This window comes from Bison bison, unplaced genomic scaffold (assembly GCF_000754665.1).
Source record: "Bison bison bison isolate TAMUID 2011002044 unplaced genomic scaffold, Bison_UMD1.0 scf7180017864293, whole genome shotgun sequence".
Classification (NCBI taxonomy): domain Eukaryota; kingdom Metazoa; phylum Chordata; class Mammalia; order Artiodactyla; family Bovidae; genus Bison; species Bison bison.
In genome coordinates, this window is record NW_011494865.1 from 2,164,651 (window position 1) to 2,182,208 (window position 17,558).

Below are 17,558 nucleotides of genomic sequence, written 5' to 3' on the forward strand. Positions count from 1 at the left end.
GATGCTTTTGAAGTGTGGTTTTGGAGAAGACTCTTGAGAGTCCCTTGGACTGCAAGGAGATCCAACCAGTCCATTCTAAAGGAGATCAGCCCTGGGATTTCTTTGGAAGGAATGATGCTAAAGCTGAAACTCCAGTACTTTGGCCACCTCATGCAAAGAGTTGACTTATTGGAAAAGACTCTGATGCTGGGAGGGATTGGGGGCAGGAGGAGAAGGGGACGACAGAGGATGAGATGGCTGGATGGCATCACTGACTCGATGGACGTGAGTCTCAGTGAACTCCAGGAGTTGGTGATGGACAGGGAGGCCTGGCATGCTGCAATTCATGGGGTCGCAAAGAGTAGGACACGACTGAGTGACTGATCTGATCTAAATACAAAGAACCACAAAAAGATGCCATGACTGTATATGACTTTTCGAAATCTTCATGTTAGCATCAAATTTTGGTTCTTTTAAAATTCAGAAAACTTAAAATCTAATCGTAATTTGGTCATCATTTATTCTAGACTGGGAGATAAAATTCTCCACTAGAAAGCTAAAACATCCAAGGTACTAACGCTATTTTTCTGCTTTAAGATGTGTTGATACAACTTTTGTATCTGACACTGGTTCCATGGGCCATAAAGTATAAAAAATACTCTATTGTCAACCTTGCACACACAGCTATACAGTGCCTATGTGTCGTCTGATGCCTGAACACGACATTGAGAACTGTAAAGAAAGCAGATACACTCAGAGTATGACAGAATACAATAATTATAAACAAATGGACAAATCCTTCAAAAGGGAAGATGACAATTTTTATTGTTATTACAAAAGCAAATTTTTTTTAACTTCAGTCATTTGAATAATTGCAAGAGCAGACTAAGGGCTTAATCCTCACACAGGCACCAAGTCAGGCACAGTAGGTAGCTACAAATCATAAGAAAAAGGTTTCTTTACCTTGGATTCCCATAATTCCTACCTAGAGCATTCTGCCATGCTTTTGAATTAGGTTAAAAACCCAGCAAACCTAATCAGTTCCCTTCAATTCTGTCTTTTAAAAAAGGAGAACTAGGTATTAACCTGCCATCTAGTGAAAACTAGTCACTAAATCCTGGCCTGAGAGAGATCCACATTTCTTCTAGAACAAAGATAAGAAACTAGTTAAGATGTGTGCCAAATGTTAAGTCCTTAAAATGTAGACCTGGGCTCAGACCTAAGTTTCACCTAACGCATGTGGGTGGTCTGGTCGCCTGAGGTGTGCAGGAGCTCCAGCTCCAGCACAAACACTCTTCCTGGGCAGCAAGCAAGGAGGTAGCAGGGACTTGGGCTGACAAGCACTAAGCTAATGTGCCTGGCAGAGGGGAGCCTTGGGAAGCACAATGTCATTCTACCTTTGCTGTCCACAAACCTGAGGTTTCCACGGTACATAGTAAAGGGCACAGTGGCATGTGTGACAAGGCAGAAAAGACTACCACCATTCTGAGGGTCACTTAAATCCTGCCTAATTTTCTGCCTAATCAGACATGGTGCCTTACTGCTTCTCCCTTATTTTGGAGAATACTCCAATATTCCCACACCTTCATGCCCTTAAAACACTTCTTAATAAACAACTCAGCTAGCACATTACTGTTTCAAGGAAGCATAGGATTAGAGGTATGTGAAAAGTATATTTACTGAAGGAAGACTCAGTTATGTCCTAGGATATTGAAAATTAAGAATATCCTAGAGCCAAAACCATCATAAGTTGAACCAAATTTACCCTATCTGAAATTTGGCAGTACATTGGTTCAAATGGAAACCACTGAACTACAGGGAAATAAAAACACTTCCTATTCCATTTACTATGAAATCTAATATAACCAACTGACTGCTAAATTTAAACCTACTAGTCTTTGAGTTGTGCACGTGTTAAGTACATTTATTTACTTAAGTTGCTGCCATGGCAAGATCTGTAGAGGAAAGAAACAAGATCATAAAGGTATTAGATGACATCTGCTACAATCATGGAAAAAATCAGTTGGAGGAAATATAAGCCATGTTATTTGGAGACAGAAAATCGTCCCCTAAATTCTGTTGATTGCTATCTACCTTATGTATGTATGTCTGTGAGAGGATTAATGGCACAGTTTATTCTGTTAAGATAGGCCAACACTGAACATTTAATCATTCCACAATCAGCTATAGGGCTGTTACCAGAATTTTCACAAAGGGTTTTTAAAAGCTGAAACTTGCTTGATGTTAAGAGCTGTAATAAAAACTTTCCTACCCAAACCAGTGAAGCTTTCATCCATGAAGCAGCAGTCCATAAGAAGTCCACGCCAGTGAGGAAAGGTGCTAGAGTGCTGCCAGATGGAACAGCCATCAAAGACCATGGAGTAATTACAGTCACAGCTAGTGTTTCTGAAGATTGCCAGGGAGTTTTCTTGATTTTTTTCAAAAGTTCATCATGAAAGCAGTTTTTGAGCATAAGTTCACCTTTTTCTTGGGTTGCAAAACTGCAGCTGGTTGAACGTATGACCCCCAATATCTGTAGTACTTCAGCTGAGGATGCCAGTATCTGTCAACTGCATCACATTCAAAGTCCATCCTATTTTGTAAAAGTAGTTCTTGTAGTTTATGTAACTAGCAGACAAGTATGAACTACCTCTTGTTACAGTGAATAACCTTATTCTTCTACAATTCACAAAGTTTTTACATTCAATTATCACATATTTCAAGACTCAATTCAAAACAAATATACATGGGCTTAATTATTCAAGAATACCTTACTATTTGTCACTTAATTTCATAGCATTATATACTCAGTCCATCTCTTTTAGTTTGATTTTACATAGATTTTCACTGGATGAATTATGTTTGCAAATTAAAAACAAGAAACCTATTTCCCCTTCTCCCATAGTAAGAAATAAAGGTTGAAAAATGGCAATTATTTAATGTTTATTTCAGTATCTTAAGTTTATTAATTTAAAAAACTATGATTAAATAATCTAGCATGAAAGCTGTATAAAGAACATCATTAATGTAAAAAGATGCAAAGAAAATTGTGATTCTAACATATCTAGGCTAAAGACAGCAAAGAAAAATGTTTAGGTCTGTCCTAAGTCTGTAGCCAATTACCCTGTTTTTGCATTGTCAACAATATAAACACACTTGCATTTGCAGAAGACAAAATGACAGCATAGGAATCTGTATATTGCTTTTCATAGGTCTGACATCTCCCCACACTGCCAGTTCACTTCAGACACATCTGCCCATCCAAGTAACCAGGCAGTGTAATGAAGGTTTTTAAATGCATCAAGTAAGCATTCTTCCCACAGAACTTCAAAGCCCACAAAAATGCATGGTGTTGGTTAATTTAACAATGAGGTTTCTTCTAAATAATCTTACTTGCATAAATGTGCAAGAATCCATCAAAAGTTTTATTTCATAATTATATTTATTCTCTTTATTTTTTTAGAGGTAGGCCCTTCACAGTTGATATCCAAGTCATTTTGAGTCTTGGCAACATGCACATAATATTCTAAAAGTGTAACTTTTAATAGCAAACATAACTTTTTTTCAAAAATGTGTTCAATTTAAAAATGGAAATATATCTCTGGAAATAATTTCAGTGACTCTTGAGCTTTTAAAGATTCATTAAAATCCAAGCAATTGCTAGTATTTTGTTCTTATTAACTTGGAAGTATAAAAAGTTATAATATATTAATTAAAGCTCCCACATATTCCAGAAAACTAAAAGCCCAGATTTGCAAACATAGTATAACTTAAATTTCATGCAACTTTAATAACCATGAGTATAGTTATAGGAAACTGCAGGACAGTAACTGTGCTCTGTCCATAAGCTGTAGCGTCATTCATGAAATGAATGGGAATTTTACAGTTATGAAAACATGATAGATTTAGTTTTTATGTTTGTGGCTGGAAATAGAGGAGGCTTTTCTTTTCTGAGGCAGGAAGATTACAGGGAGGTGACATGTCATTAGATATACACTTAACAAAGTATCTTATTTAGAGATTAAGCCAATCTAAAAGAGGCCAAGTCTTCTGTAAATGGCAACACTCAAAATCAAAGTGGGGCTTCCAATAAACCCAGAAAAAAATCCCTGAAAGTATCCCTTCCATTTCCCATTTATTCTCATTAAAAATTTCAAAATCATGACAGTTGTAGCAGAAGGTCAGGATTCAATCTAAAAACCACCACAGTGCTGCACTCTGGGCCATCCAAATCATAATTTAGCAAATTTCAGCATATATTTAAGAAAACAATTTTGAATAATCGAGAAAAACATAATTCTACTTGTTGTTAACTTTCCTGTGCAGATTCTGATGGTTCTAAATATGTATTCATTTAGTTACTGGATGAGATTTAGCTTTAACCAGCAAGAGTCATCCAGCCTTTAAAATTACTGATATAAACAATAAATAAACTGAATAATTTGTAGAACTGGCACTTGCAATTGATATGGTTTTCATACTAGTTGCATGCAGCTCTTATAAATACTAAAGGAGGCATTTATGCCAGGTCTCAACATGCTGTTTTTATTGTAAATTCCACTAATTTAACAAGTTAATGGAATTTTTTGTAGGGGTACAATTTCATTATGCTTTATACTTATGAAAACTACAGATATGCTGTTCCTGTGTCTTAAAACCACTTACTTTGTTTAAGAAACCATGTTAAAATATCAGTTGGCAGAAAATAACTGAGAGACCTAATAAAGCAGTGTCATAGTTGCATAAAGATATTGTATGTATGCATTAACCATCAAAAGAAGGGTTCCATCTAATTCTTTCTTTTAATACAAACTTGAACATGGTTTGTAAGTGCCTCATTTAAGTAGTGGAGAGGAAAAGAGTTTAGAAAAGTCCAAGTAATAAAATGTACTTGATTACTTGGTCCAGTTAAAAAGCTAATGCAACAATGTTACATCCAGATAAAAAACAGTATTCAAAAGCAATTCAAATACCAAAAAGGGTTTCAAATTGAATATTTTATTAACATGGTAGTTGTCTTTGTAACATGTGCACACACACTCGCACACTCAGAATGATCTGCCTCGGGGGAAAAAGACTAGGTATGCCTAAGGGGAAATGAAAAATAAAAAAATTCCTGGTAGGTTTTTCATTATTGTAGGCGATTATGTCCACATCACTTACAAAGCTATTGCCAAATCTGTCCAAGGAAGCAGAGTTTGAGAGGGGAAGAAAAAAATCTTGGGAAAAATTCAACAGTGGCATAGCAGAGCTCTCAATATGAGAAAGCTGACATAATGTGGACTTTTGCTGTGAATTTTGTCTTTGCAAAATATGGGGAGAGTTTTGTCAATGGGCAGAAAATAAGAGAAGGCGGTGTGAAGTAGGCTTTTGCAGTCAATTTTCCTCACAGTATTGTGCAGGGTCATCAAGAAAATGCTTAGTCTTTCTCTGGAACCAGTTTCAGAACTTTTCCAATTGCAATGGTCTTACCTAGAAATGAAATTTTTAAGAAACCTTTTCAGTAGTTAACAGCAAGGCTATGTTAGATATTAAAACTTTATCATTATTTTACAATGTAAATTACTAATTAAAACCTATGCTGAAAAGTAAAGTATGGATATATCTGTACAGTAGAATTATTATTTGGCAATAAAAAGGAATGAATTATATACATATCACAGCATGGGTGAACCTCAAAAACATGCTGAGTGAAATAAACTACACACTAAAGGTCACAAACTATATGATTCTGTTTATAAGTCATGTCCAAAAAAGGCAGGCAGAGAAAAAGTAGACATATGGTTGCCTACAATGGCCAGAGGTGGATAGAATAATCGGTGGTAACTTGGTAAACAGGTATTTGGGTTCCTTTTTCAGATGTTATAAATGTTATAAAATTAGGATGTAGTGATGACTATACAACTCTGAACATACTAATTCACTGAACTATATACTCCAAACAGGTCAATTTCACGGTATTTAAATTATCTCAATAAAAGCTGTTAAAAAGGGCTCTCAGACCCTATTATTAGAAATACAAAATCCATTTGGTCTTGTGAAAAACCTAAAAGCCAAGCTATTCTTTGGGGGGGGGGGGGGGGAATCTGAAGTTAAAAATTCTTGCTACATTAATTTCTAATTGCTAAATAAAATTCTCATTTTGTTATATTAATAGGAAAGCCCCAATAGCCAGTTTCACTATCATCAAGAAGACTTTTAAGATAATGACTTTAAATGTATACCATCTTTATATAGTTTCCTCTGAAATAAAGCTCAGGAACCATATCCATCATATTCCCAGTGCTTGGCACAACTCCTGACATTCAGTGGATATACAGTAAAGTTTTTGCTGAATTGAATTAGAACTAATATATGAACTGACTATTCTGTATTTTAAGTGAACCATAAAGTTTTATGTAAAGTCTTCCATAGTCTTAAAATAGTAACCTAAAGTAATACTCTATAAGAGAAATGTTCTATTAAACACAAAGTCATTTTGTTTCTATGATACCAAAGTTTCATAGCTGTTTGAAATAGGAAAATTACACCAATTCCAATTCACTCAGGCAGAAGTGGACACACACACACAAGAACATGAACATTAAACCCTGAAATAAATAATAAATATTAAAAATATAATAAAAATATTTTTATTTTATATTACCTTTTATTTTAAATATTTTTATTTATAAAAATATAATGAATAAATACTAAACCTTGAATATATTAGGCATTAAGGCTATCAATCTATGTACTCCTTTATCTCCTCCCATTTCAGTGCAGTTAAAGTTTATCATATTGGATTTTAAAATGATTTTTTCTAAAAAATAAGCATGTCTACCTCAAAGGTTTGCTTACTAGCAAAAATTTGCTCTACTGGATAAAGTCCTTCAAGATGAGGTTTTATCACACATATTAGAGAGGATTTTATCATAGAAATGTCTTATTTAGCAATAAATAAAAGGACTCCCAAAACCTACTGCCTGCAAAATATCAAGATTAAGGTTCTTCATCTAGAGCATTACTACTAAAGTGTATGGTCAAGTCTGTTTAATTCATTCAACTCATAAAACATATATAACATATATTATAAACAGGTATCCAAGTTTCCTATGAACTTCTAATGTGCACTGTACTCAGATGAAAACTACCAAAGCTAAGCACCTTAGACAAACCTCTGGACATCAATTTAAAGGCTTACCCTCATCTCTTAAAGTAAAGCGACCCATTTGAGGGAAGTCTTTAAAGGTCTCAAGGCAGATGGTTCCTGCTGTCCTCAAGCGGGCAATGCACACTTGATCCTGTTTCACAAAACGGGGTCGAGTCTTACTTTTTTCTCCTGATTTCTTGTCTACCAAGCAGATTAAGGCCTATCCAAGAAAAAAGGATGAGATTAGAATAATGCCTAATAAAAGAATCTTTAAGACCAGAAGTGTGAATAATGGTCTTAAAACAAAAACCCCAATTATCTTAAAACTCACTGTTATTTCAACTTCTTCAATACAGGTATGGATATGCAGCACCGCATTATAACCTGGGCAGATGATGGACTTGTGCTCTATAATCACTATCTGTCAAACAAAAAAAATTATCATCTTTATCCCTAGGTAAAAAAAGAATTGAATGTGTAACTCACAATTTCAGTAGGGCAGCAACTTATTTTTGTGTTGGAAGTGATAGGTCAGATTGGGTTACCTCAAAGCATGACTTTTTGATATCCTTATCCTACAGATCTTCTTGGCAAGTGCCCAAACTTTAAAAACATAGGCATACTTTCTTCTCTGGGAAGCCTTTCCTCTATACTCCTCCACCAAGGCATTCACTGCTGCTCACATGCTACAATTTTCCCTCCTGATATGAACTTAGTTTTATCCATTTCCCAGTATACAAGCTCCAAAGTTAACAAGCTTGTATCTGACAGAAAAACCTAACTTGATTAATCATCATATAACAACTCAAAAATTCTGTGAGTTGTACCAGTTAACTTACTCTGTCATCCTCCTGGGGAAGTCAGGTTGCTAATAACATGGAGAAATTAATTGTTTTCCTATCTGGAAATTTGCTTGCTCTGAATAAGCAGACAAACCATGACTTCCAAGGCAACTATGCTCTACTTAAAGTAGAGCATAAAGACACTTTAAGCAAAATATTAAGTATCAATATATATTATCAACAGAATATAAAAACTAAAAATGCATACTTTCTACCCAGGACTTGTACCATCAAAGACCATTTGGGTATGAGATATACATCACAGCTGTTGTGATCTCTATATATGGTTTATCCTATTTCAGTTCCCCTTCTGCACACAATGGCATATCACCAGTTATCAGGACAAAGGGCATTTAAATCCTAGCCTCATTGTGACAGTGAAGGTCATCATGATAACAACAATATCTGGTTTACCTGGGCATCAAATGTGCGACCAGAATGACAAAGATTATTAGGATCACAAAGTATGAACCCTGGAAGAATCTCCTCCTCTTCAATTCCTTTCAGTCTGATTTTGAGGTTTTCACCTGGGGCTACAGAATCGGTTTCCACATCATCAGAAAGGATTCCAAGAACTTCCACATTGTGCTTAAAAAGAAACCAAGATTGGAAAACTTGATACATTCACTACATTTTAGAATGGAAAATAATGTTTGCTGAAGACTTACAAGTCACATTTTTCTGTGGTTGTTGATTAGCCAAAGTAATTCTTTTGAGTTTAAAACTCTGTAACATTTGTATAACATGAACTTAATGAAAATCATATCCTAGAATTACAAGCTGCCAATTAAAAGATTTATCTGTCATATTTTAAATATCACATCCTAATAATTTCCAAACAGAATATCTACCTTTCTTACTTTTCTAAAATTAAAACATAAATCATTTTAATTTTATAGATATAACTTTCATTATTCTTAAATTTCAGGAGTTAAGAGACATAGCTTCTGCTGCTGCTGCTGCTGCTAAGTCGCTTCAGTCGTGTCCGACTCGGTGCAAGCCCAGAGACAGCAGCCCACCAGGCTCCCCTGTCCCTGGGATTCTCCAGGCAAGAACACTGGAGTGGGTTGCCATTTCCTTCTCCAATGCATGAAAGGGAAAAGTGAAAGTGAAGTTGCTCAGTCATGTTGACTCCTAGCGACCCCGTGGACTGCAGCCTACCAGGCTCCTCCGTCCATGGGATTTGCCAGGCAAGAGTACTGGAGTGGGGTGCCATTGCCTTTTCCGGACATAGCTTCTATTACCTATCAATCCCCAAACATCTGAAGAATGTATTTTTCTAAGGTTATTTGAACAACTAAGCTTTAAAAGCACACTGACTGTTTAATAGGTAGAGGTTTCCTTCTAGGGTGATGAAAATGTTTTGGAACTAGACGTGGTGATGGCTGCACAATACTGTGAACGTACAAAATGTCAATAGTGGTAAAATTTGTCTTTTATTACAATAATTTTTTTAAGCATATAGATGGGGAAAAATGTTAAAAGCCATACCCACAAAGTAGTCCCTTATTTTACTCCATTTCCTCCCTTGGAGATAATTCATATTTTTAAAACACATGCCAGAAAACAAAACAAAATAACAACCTTCAAGACAAAAGTGAACTTTCTCATTGGATGGTATATAAACAGTAGAAAATCCAGAATCATTGTATTACATACCAGAATTCTACAAACTGTCATTTGCTAAACTCCAGTAGTTTCTCCCCCATACACATACACAAATAATGGCTTTCTTTCCCAAAAGGTAGCTTATACCTTACTGATACCTGTCTTGAAATTCATTCCAAAAACTAGTAGTACAGCCATATTTGCTAGCAAATTCTTTAGAGTAATGGAATAAAGAGGTAGAAACTAGCAGTTCCATCATATATAACCAAACAAGTATGTTTACTACCTTTTGCCCAAATAATCCAGTGTAACAATTCCTTTCCCTAAATGAAGACTTTTATAACTAAACAAAACAGAGCAAGTCAAATCTGTAATCCATACTTATGAAAAATTAAGATTAATTTTTTAATTACTTTCTGAGAGGTAGTAAAGATTTTATCTACTCAAAGTGCTTCACAAAAGTGGAGAGTCATACATGATTTATGTATGTATGGCTGGCTGGCTGATTTCACTTAGTAGTAATGCCCTCCAGGTTCATCCATGTTGTAGCTTATATTAGAATATCCTTCCTTTCTAAGCTGAGTGATATGCCGTTTTATGTGTACACCGTATTTGCTCCTGCTTTGCTCCTGCTTCCGTGTGTTGGGTGCTATGGACATTGGTTCTTCAAGGTCTGTTTTCAGCTTTTAAGGGTGTATACTCAGATATGGAACTGCTGGATCATGATTACTCTATTTTTATTATTATTTTTGTTTTTGAAGAAATGCCATTAAGTCTTCCCCAGCAGCTGCACAATTTTACGTTCCTACCAACAATCCAGAAAGGGTTCCAAATCCCTACATCCTTGCCAGCATTTGTTATTTTCTGGGTTTTTCTTTTTTTTAAATAGCCATCCAGATGGCTGTGAGGCATTATCTCACCAGAGAAGGCAATGGCAACCCACTCCAGTACTCTTGTCTGGAAAATCCTACGGATGGAGGAGCCTGGTAGGCTGTAGTCCATGGGGTCACGAAGAGTCGGACACTTACTGAGTGACTTCACTTTCACGCATCGGAGAAGGAAATGGCAACCCACTCCAGTGTTTCTTGCCTGGAGAATCCCAGGGACGGCGGAGCCTGGTGGGCTGCCATCTGTGGGGTCGCACAGAGTCGGACGCGACTGAAGCGACTTAGCAGCAGTAGCAGCAGCGGCAGCAATGATTAGTGATGTTGAGCTTCTTTTCATGTGTTTGTTGGCCACTTGTTCATCTTCTTTGAGAAATGCCTGCTTTAAGTTCTTTGCTAATTTTTTAGTCAGGTTCTTTCTTTTTGTTGTTGAGTTGTAGTTCTTGATATATTATGGATAGTAACCCCTTTATCAGATTTATGATATACAATTTCTTACCCCCATTCTGTAGGTTCCCTACCTATAATTTTTCAGTGTAAAATAGTCTTACATCTGGGCTTCCCTGGTTGCTCAGACAGTAAAGAATCCAGCTGCAATGCAGGAGAACTGGGTTCAATCAATCCCTGGGTTGGGAAGATGCCCTGGATGAGGGCATGGCAACCCACTCCAGTATTCTTGCTTGGAGAATCCCCATGGACAGAGGTGCCTGGTGGACTACAGTCAATGGGATTGCAAAGAGTTGGACACGACTGAGCAATTAAGCACAGCACAGCATAGTCTAACATCTTTTAAAACATAATTCTATTCCACTGAAACTCAGGGACTGAAGTAAACTGAGTTCTTAAGGACTGATTAACACCTGTAAGATATGCTACACTGAACTGTTCAGTAATTAGTGTAAAGTGATAGTTTCTAAAGAGAACTAATATATTGAGTCCCTTCACCTTTAGCTACAGCCCAGCACTCAGTTCACTTGCCCATAGTAAGTACTTTTCTATTGTGATAAAATACTCATATTTACCTTTTAAAACTATTTTACATCATACAATTCAGTGGCATCGACATTCACAATGGTATACAACCATTATCAGTATCTGGTTCCAAAACATCATTACCCCAAAAGGAAGTTCTGTGCCCATTAAGAATCCACTCCCCATTCTTCTTCCCCCAGCCCCTTGCTTCCATCTCCACAAGCAAATTTGACTTCTGTGATTGCTCAACAGACAAAATACAAGGATTCAAACTGACCATTATTTTCACTCGTTTATCACTGCATAATTACCTCTTAAAGAAAAGACACTATGATAGCATACTCTGATCTCCAATGCATAAGGCATCAAGAAACCCCGAAGTATACTTTGTAAGGTTTCAATTAAAACTCAACAGTACATTGACAATTGTCTTTTGTAATATTCTTTGCCTGGAATAAGCATGGTAAAGAAATTCTCAGTTAAATCTAACAAAATGTCTATTTGGAGGTTCTGATAATTCAGGCCTTTTCCTACGTAAACAACATCTTTGGATTGTTAGAGAAGTCCTCTGGAAAACAGGTAACAGTTTCTTAGTAACAGGTCATCTGCAATTACCAGCAACTGACCAGTCAAAAATAACACAAAGGAATATAGTTCATTGAGATTTGTTCATGTTATTTAATGAAACCCTCTGCTATAATGAAGAAACTACAATAAGGTATTAAGAGTCAAGAAAAGACCCATTTATTATTAAAAAAAAAAAAAAATCCCTTTCTCCCCAAATAAATTAGGGGCATAGCTTGGACACATTTTATAGTATCCAACATAACTACTATGTACAAAAAAGAAAGCTAATTATATTAACGTTAAACCTGAGTTTTCATCCCTGGCTCACTTACTAATCTAGAATGTTAACAGAAGCAAATCACTCAACCACTACAAATCTCTATTTACTTCCTATAAAATAACTAACTGAAGCTCTCATGATGATGTACTTTTTAACTCTGACATGGTGCCAATACTGTCCCTTCTCCATTTGTCAATAAATAACACCACATATTCTTGATTAAATTTTGCACTTGACATTAACTAGCTCCGCATAGCTCAGTTGGTAAACAATCTGCCTGCAGTGCAAGAGACCTGGGTTCGATCCCTGAGTTGGGAAGACCCCCTGGAGAAGGAAATGGCAACCCACTCCAGTATTCTTGCCTGGAGAATCCCATGGATAGAGGAGCCTGGCAGGCTACAGTCCCTGGGGTCGCAAGAGTCGGACACAACTTAGCAACTAAACCACCACCACCACCACCAATGTTGGATTTAAAAAGTGGTTTCTTTTAATGAAATCCCTAAGATTGAAAAGTTCTGATTCCTTACTAATATTTTCAAGAGAAAACTTAAATGAACAAGAGCATTATGAATTCTTACCTTGTTTGGCATCATCACAAGCTGCTGGCCTTTACAAATAGATCCTGATTCCAGCTTTCCCAGGACCACAGTGCCCATATCCTGTTTAAATTTAAAATAAAAAACCAAATGTCAGACTTCTGTTACTACTATACAGGAGTTCAACAACCCAAAGTGAAATATTGCAAGGCTTACTCAGAAAAGAAAATCTTTAGCTCAAGTGGTAGAATCCTTAGGATTAATCTTAGACACAGGCAACAAATATACATATATATAATACTAATAAATAAGTATGCCTAGGGATTTAAAAAGAACACACTGCAGGAGACAGAATTTTACGTTTGAAGATCTAAATTTGTTGTTCAAATTGAGGTTCTCTCAAAACTGTCTGAGACATTCCCTATTTAAAAACTAAATTTCAAGAAACTTAGCATGAAGCTAATGAAATAATGATGTATTTGAAAAAAAGCAAAATACTACATATTGATAGTGCAGTACTTAAAATGAAGCTGAAAACATAGTTAAAAATAGTGAAGCTTATTATTTTTTTCTTTATTTGAAGCTTATTCTTTAAAGACTACATCCAGTGTTGGTTAGGCTATGGTAAACATGTTCATATGCTGCTGGTGGCCATGTAAATTAGCACTGCATTTTGGAAGGCTATTTGTCAGTATCTATCAACTTTAATGTAGAAACTCTTTCAGAAGTTTTACTTATAAGAATCTCTCACCAAAAAATGATCACTGGCTCATAGAAAAACAACCAAATTAAATTAAACTGATTTAATTATGGTCTATATCACTGAATAACATAATCTTTATTAAAGAGATACCTGTGTTATGTTGTTAATTATTAAAGTTATTTCATAGTTTAAAACAGAACACAAAATAATTTGTCACCTCCCATAAAACCCAGTTTCTTTAACATTTTGGGTACCTTGTACTTATCCACAATTGGCAGCCTGATTGGTCCATCAACTGATCTATTGAAGTTTGGCAAATTATCCAGATATGGAATAAATGGTAATCCACTGAGAATATAATAAAGAGTCAACATAAATGTTAAAATTTTAAGAAATTACATGGCTCTAACTTTATCTAGTTCATCTCACTTATTCCTCAGAAATGTTTTCTAAAAAAATAACATAATAGATCAATATAATGAAAAAGTTTCCCTGTAAACTTATAAAAATATTTAATGGCAAATAACCCACATGTTGTAATAAACAGAAGCCACACTATATAACTTAATTTTTCATGGACTTTTTCCAGCTCTGAAATCAAGATTCTGTAATTTCCCCTTTAAAAATACAGTATGTGAATTGGGAGGTATAATATTGCCAAGATCGCAATGTTCCCCCCAAACTGATCTACAAATTCAGTCAGTTCTTATTAAAGTCCCACTGCCTTTTTGCAGAAATTTGACCAGCTGATCCCAATGTTCATATGGAAATTCAAGGGACCCAAAAAGGCAAAATATTCTTGGGGGGTGGAGGGATAAAAGTCAAAGACTCACATTTCCCAATTTAAATACTCACAAAGCTGAAGTATTCAAGACTTTACCTTATAAAACATTAATCCAAAAATGAAACACACACCTAAGAGCTTCAATAGGCTTAAATGAAAATAACAGGTCTAATTCTTTATGACTGGATTGGGCAACAATTCCCTAGGCATGACACCAAAAGCACAATTAAGAGAAAAAATAAACAAGACTTCATCAAAATTAAGACCTTTTTGTATTTCAAAGGACACTATGAAGAAAGTAAAAAGATAGCCCACAGAATGGGAGAAAATGCTTGCAAATCATGTCTCTGATAAGGGAATTGTACCCAGTGCATAAAGTACCCTAACAACTCAATAACAAAAAAGAAAACCCAGGTAAAAGACAAAGGTCATGGCATTTTTAAAGCCAAGGTTACACTCAATATTTTCTTAAATTATTGGGCTTCCCAGGTAGCTCAACCCATGAAGAATCTGCCTGCAATGCAGGAGCCCCTGGTTTGGTCCTTGGGTGGGGAAGATCCCCTGGAGAAGGGAAAGGTTACAGTATTCTTGCCTGGAGAATCCCATGGACAGAGGAGCCTGGTGAGCTATGGTCCATGGGGTCGTAAAGAGTCAGACACGACTGAGTGACTAACACACATAAACACACTGGGCCTTCCCTAGTGATCCAGGGGGGCACAGATTCGAGCCCTAGTCAGGGAAATAAGATCTCACATGCTGTGCAGCCAAAAAATTAATTAAAAAAAAGATTACTTAATAAGACACAAACTTTTTAAAAGATTACTTACATGTACCAAGGACAGAAATCTGATTGCTCCTTAAGATTTGCTCCCGTCAGTCCTGAGCATGGCATGAAATGAATGTCCTTTTTGGGATTAAAGCCAACTTTTTTCAAAAACGGCACCAGTTTCTCTTTACATTCTTCATATCTATTAATATTTATAAATAATTATAATGTAAAGCAACTGAACTCTATAGTTTCAACATTAAACAGAGTATGAACAAACATTAAGACATCCAAGCTTGCCTCTCATTGCTCCAATTCACTGTTGGGTCGTCCATCTTATTAATGAGCACAATCAAGTGTTTGACGCCTGCCGTCTTTGCCAGCATGGCATGTTCTCTCGTCTGTCCTCCTTTCTCAAATCCAGTTTCAAACTCTCCTTTCCTGGCAGAGATTACCTGTTCCAAGAAATCAACAGTTTATTCTTACACATTCAAGTACACTCTTCTAGCAATACAACATTTTTCTTTTCAGTTTTATCAGAAGCATCTTGCAAGAAAATAGAAGTGAGTGAGTTAGTCATTCAGTGTGTCCAGCTCTTTGTGACCCCACAGCCTGACAGGCTCCTCTGTCCACAGGATTCTGTAGGCAAAAACACTGGAGAGGGCTGCCTTCTCCAGGGGAATCTTCCTGACCCAGGGATTGAACCTGGGTCTCCTGCATTGAAGGTAGATTCTTTTATCGTCTGAGCATATATGTACTTTTGAATGTCACAATGTCTAAATACTTAAAAAAATTTTGGTATATGTTTCTTCTCATTCCCAATTCTCCAAAATCTAGTACATTTTTATATTTTATATTTTATTTTTACATTTATATGTAAATTTATATTTTACATTTCAAACATATATGTGATTTAGTGCTAGTACAATAACTACCCCCAAATTGCAAAATGACTGAAGATCTTAAACAGATAATTTCTTACTCATTTTTGTACTCACAGGATTGAGTACAAAATGGATTAGGTTTAGCAGTCAGTGGACACTAATTTCTGACACAGAGATAATAGCAATGGTAGAGAAAAGCAGAAACATTTTCATAAGTAAATCAAATTATGAAGATTTCTTGGGCAGATTAGTGAAACAAAGTGAAAACTGTAACTTTGTATATTTTACAGTTCACTGTAATCTAAATTCTAGCTTTTAGAAGGTAAATCCAAGTGTTTATATTTCAAGTTGGGCTGCGAACAAATACAGGGATGAACTGGAAACATCTTTCCTTACCAGTACAGCCAAATCAGCTTGAGAAGCACCACCAATCATATTTGGGACAAAACTCTTGTGGCCAGGGGCATCTAGAATTGTAAAATGCTTCTTTTCCGTTTCAAAGTAGGCACGACCCACTTCTACTGTTTTACCCTTGTCTCTTTCTTCCTGATTTGTGTCTAAGGCCCAAGATAAGTACCTGAAATAATTTTAAAATAACAATACTGGTAAGAACAGGAGTTTTAAAAATATTCTTCTACCATTAAACATGTAATTAATGGTAGAAGAATTTTATGTTCAACATACATTTAAATCATGAACAGGACTGGGTAGAAGTAAAAATTAAATGACTAAAACTTATATTCTTCTGATTCAAACACTCAAGAGCTTTTATATATATCCAGTGTCAGTTATACACTCTGTAAGCAAATATTATGTATAATAACAAGATGACAACATACATAGAAAGACTATTTAGTACCAATGCCAATATCACTATGAGTTAAGTAATGAGTTCCTTTATATTTCATTTTAAAAATCATCTAGCACAAACTATAATACAAGTAAGGCTGTCTAAGGGTACCTTCTAAAAGTGAAGGCCACTAACCCACCATTTGGAACCAATGGTTACTTGCTAAGAATTATTTGGTTATTTCTTTGCCATATAAAATTACATATATAAATTCAAACCATCCGTAACAGTGTTAATTTAGATTACCTCATCACATCATCTGTATTTCATAGTAAGTAAGAAATAACAACAACCTAAGATATGCAGATGACACCACCCTTATGGCAGAAAGTGAAGAGGAACTAAAAAGCCTCTTGATGAAAGTGAAAGAGGAGAGTGAAAAAGTTGGCTTAAAGCTCAACATTCAGAAAACGAAGATCATGGCATCTGGTCCCATCACTTCATGGGAAATAGATGGGGAAACAGTGGAAACAGTGGCAGACTTTATTTTTTTGGACTCCAAAATCACTGCAGATGGTGACTGCAGCCATGAAATTAAAAGACGTTTACTCCTGAGAAGGAAAGTTATGACCAACCTAGACAGCATATTAAAAACCAGAGACATTACTTTGCCAACAAAGGCCAATTAAGCTATGGTTTTTCCAGTAGTCATGTATGGATGTGAGAGTTGGACTGTGAAGAAAGCTGAGCACCAAAGAATTGATGCTTTTGAACTGTGGTGTTGGAGAAGACTCTGGAGAGTCCCTTGGACTGCAAGGAGATCCAACCAGT

General features: G+C 35.8%; 1 protein-coding gene across 2 annotated transcripts in view; it reads right to left on the reverse strand.

The window, feature by feature from the left end:
* Window positions 1-778: 778 nt before the first annotated feature.
* GSPT1 (G1 to S phase transition 1) overlaps window positions 779-17,558 on the reverse strand; it is a 33,490-nt gene continuing 16,710 nt past the window's right edge. For both annotated transcript variants that reach the window (XM_010850679.1, XM_010850678.1), the window contains exons 7-15: window positions 16,334-16,514; window positions 15,354-15,508; window positions 15,115-15,255; window positions 13,758-13,851; window positions 12,843-12,923; window positions 8,368-8,541; window positions 7,443-7,532; window positions 7,163-7,331; window positions 779-5,451 (exon numbers count right to left, since the gene is read on the reverse strand). In XM_010850679.1, the coding sequence (XP_010848981.1) occupies window positions 5,399-5,451; window positions 7,163-7,331; window positions 7,443-7,532; window positions 8,368-8,541; window positions 12,843-12,923; window positions 13,758-13,851; window positions 15,115-15,255; window positions 15,354-15,508; window positions 16,334-16,514 (1,138 nt within the window). In that variant the 3' untranslated portion in view covers window positions 779-5,398. The remainder of the gene's footprint in view (window positions 5,452-7,162; window positions 7,332-7,442; window positions 7,533-8,367; window positions 8,542-12,842; window positions 12,924-13,757; window positions 13,852-15,114; window positions 15,256-15,353; window positions 15,509-16,333; window positions 16,515-17,558) is intronic.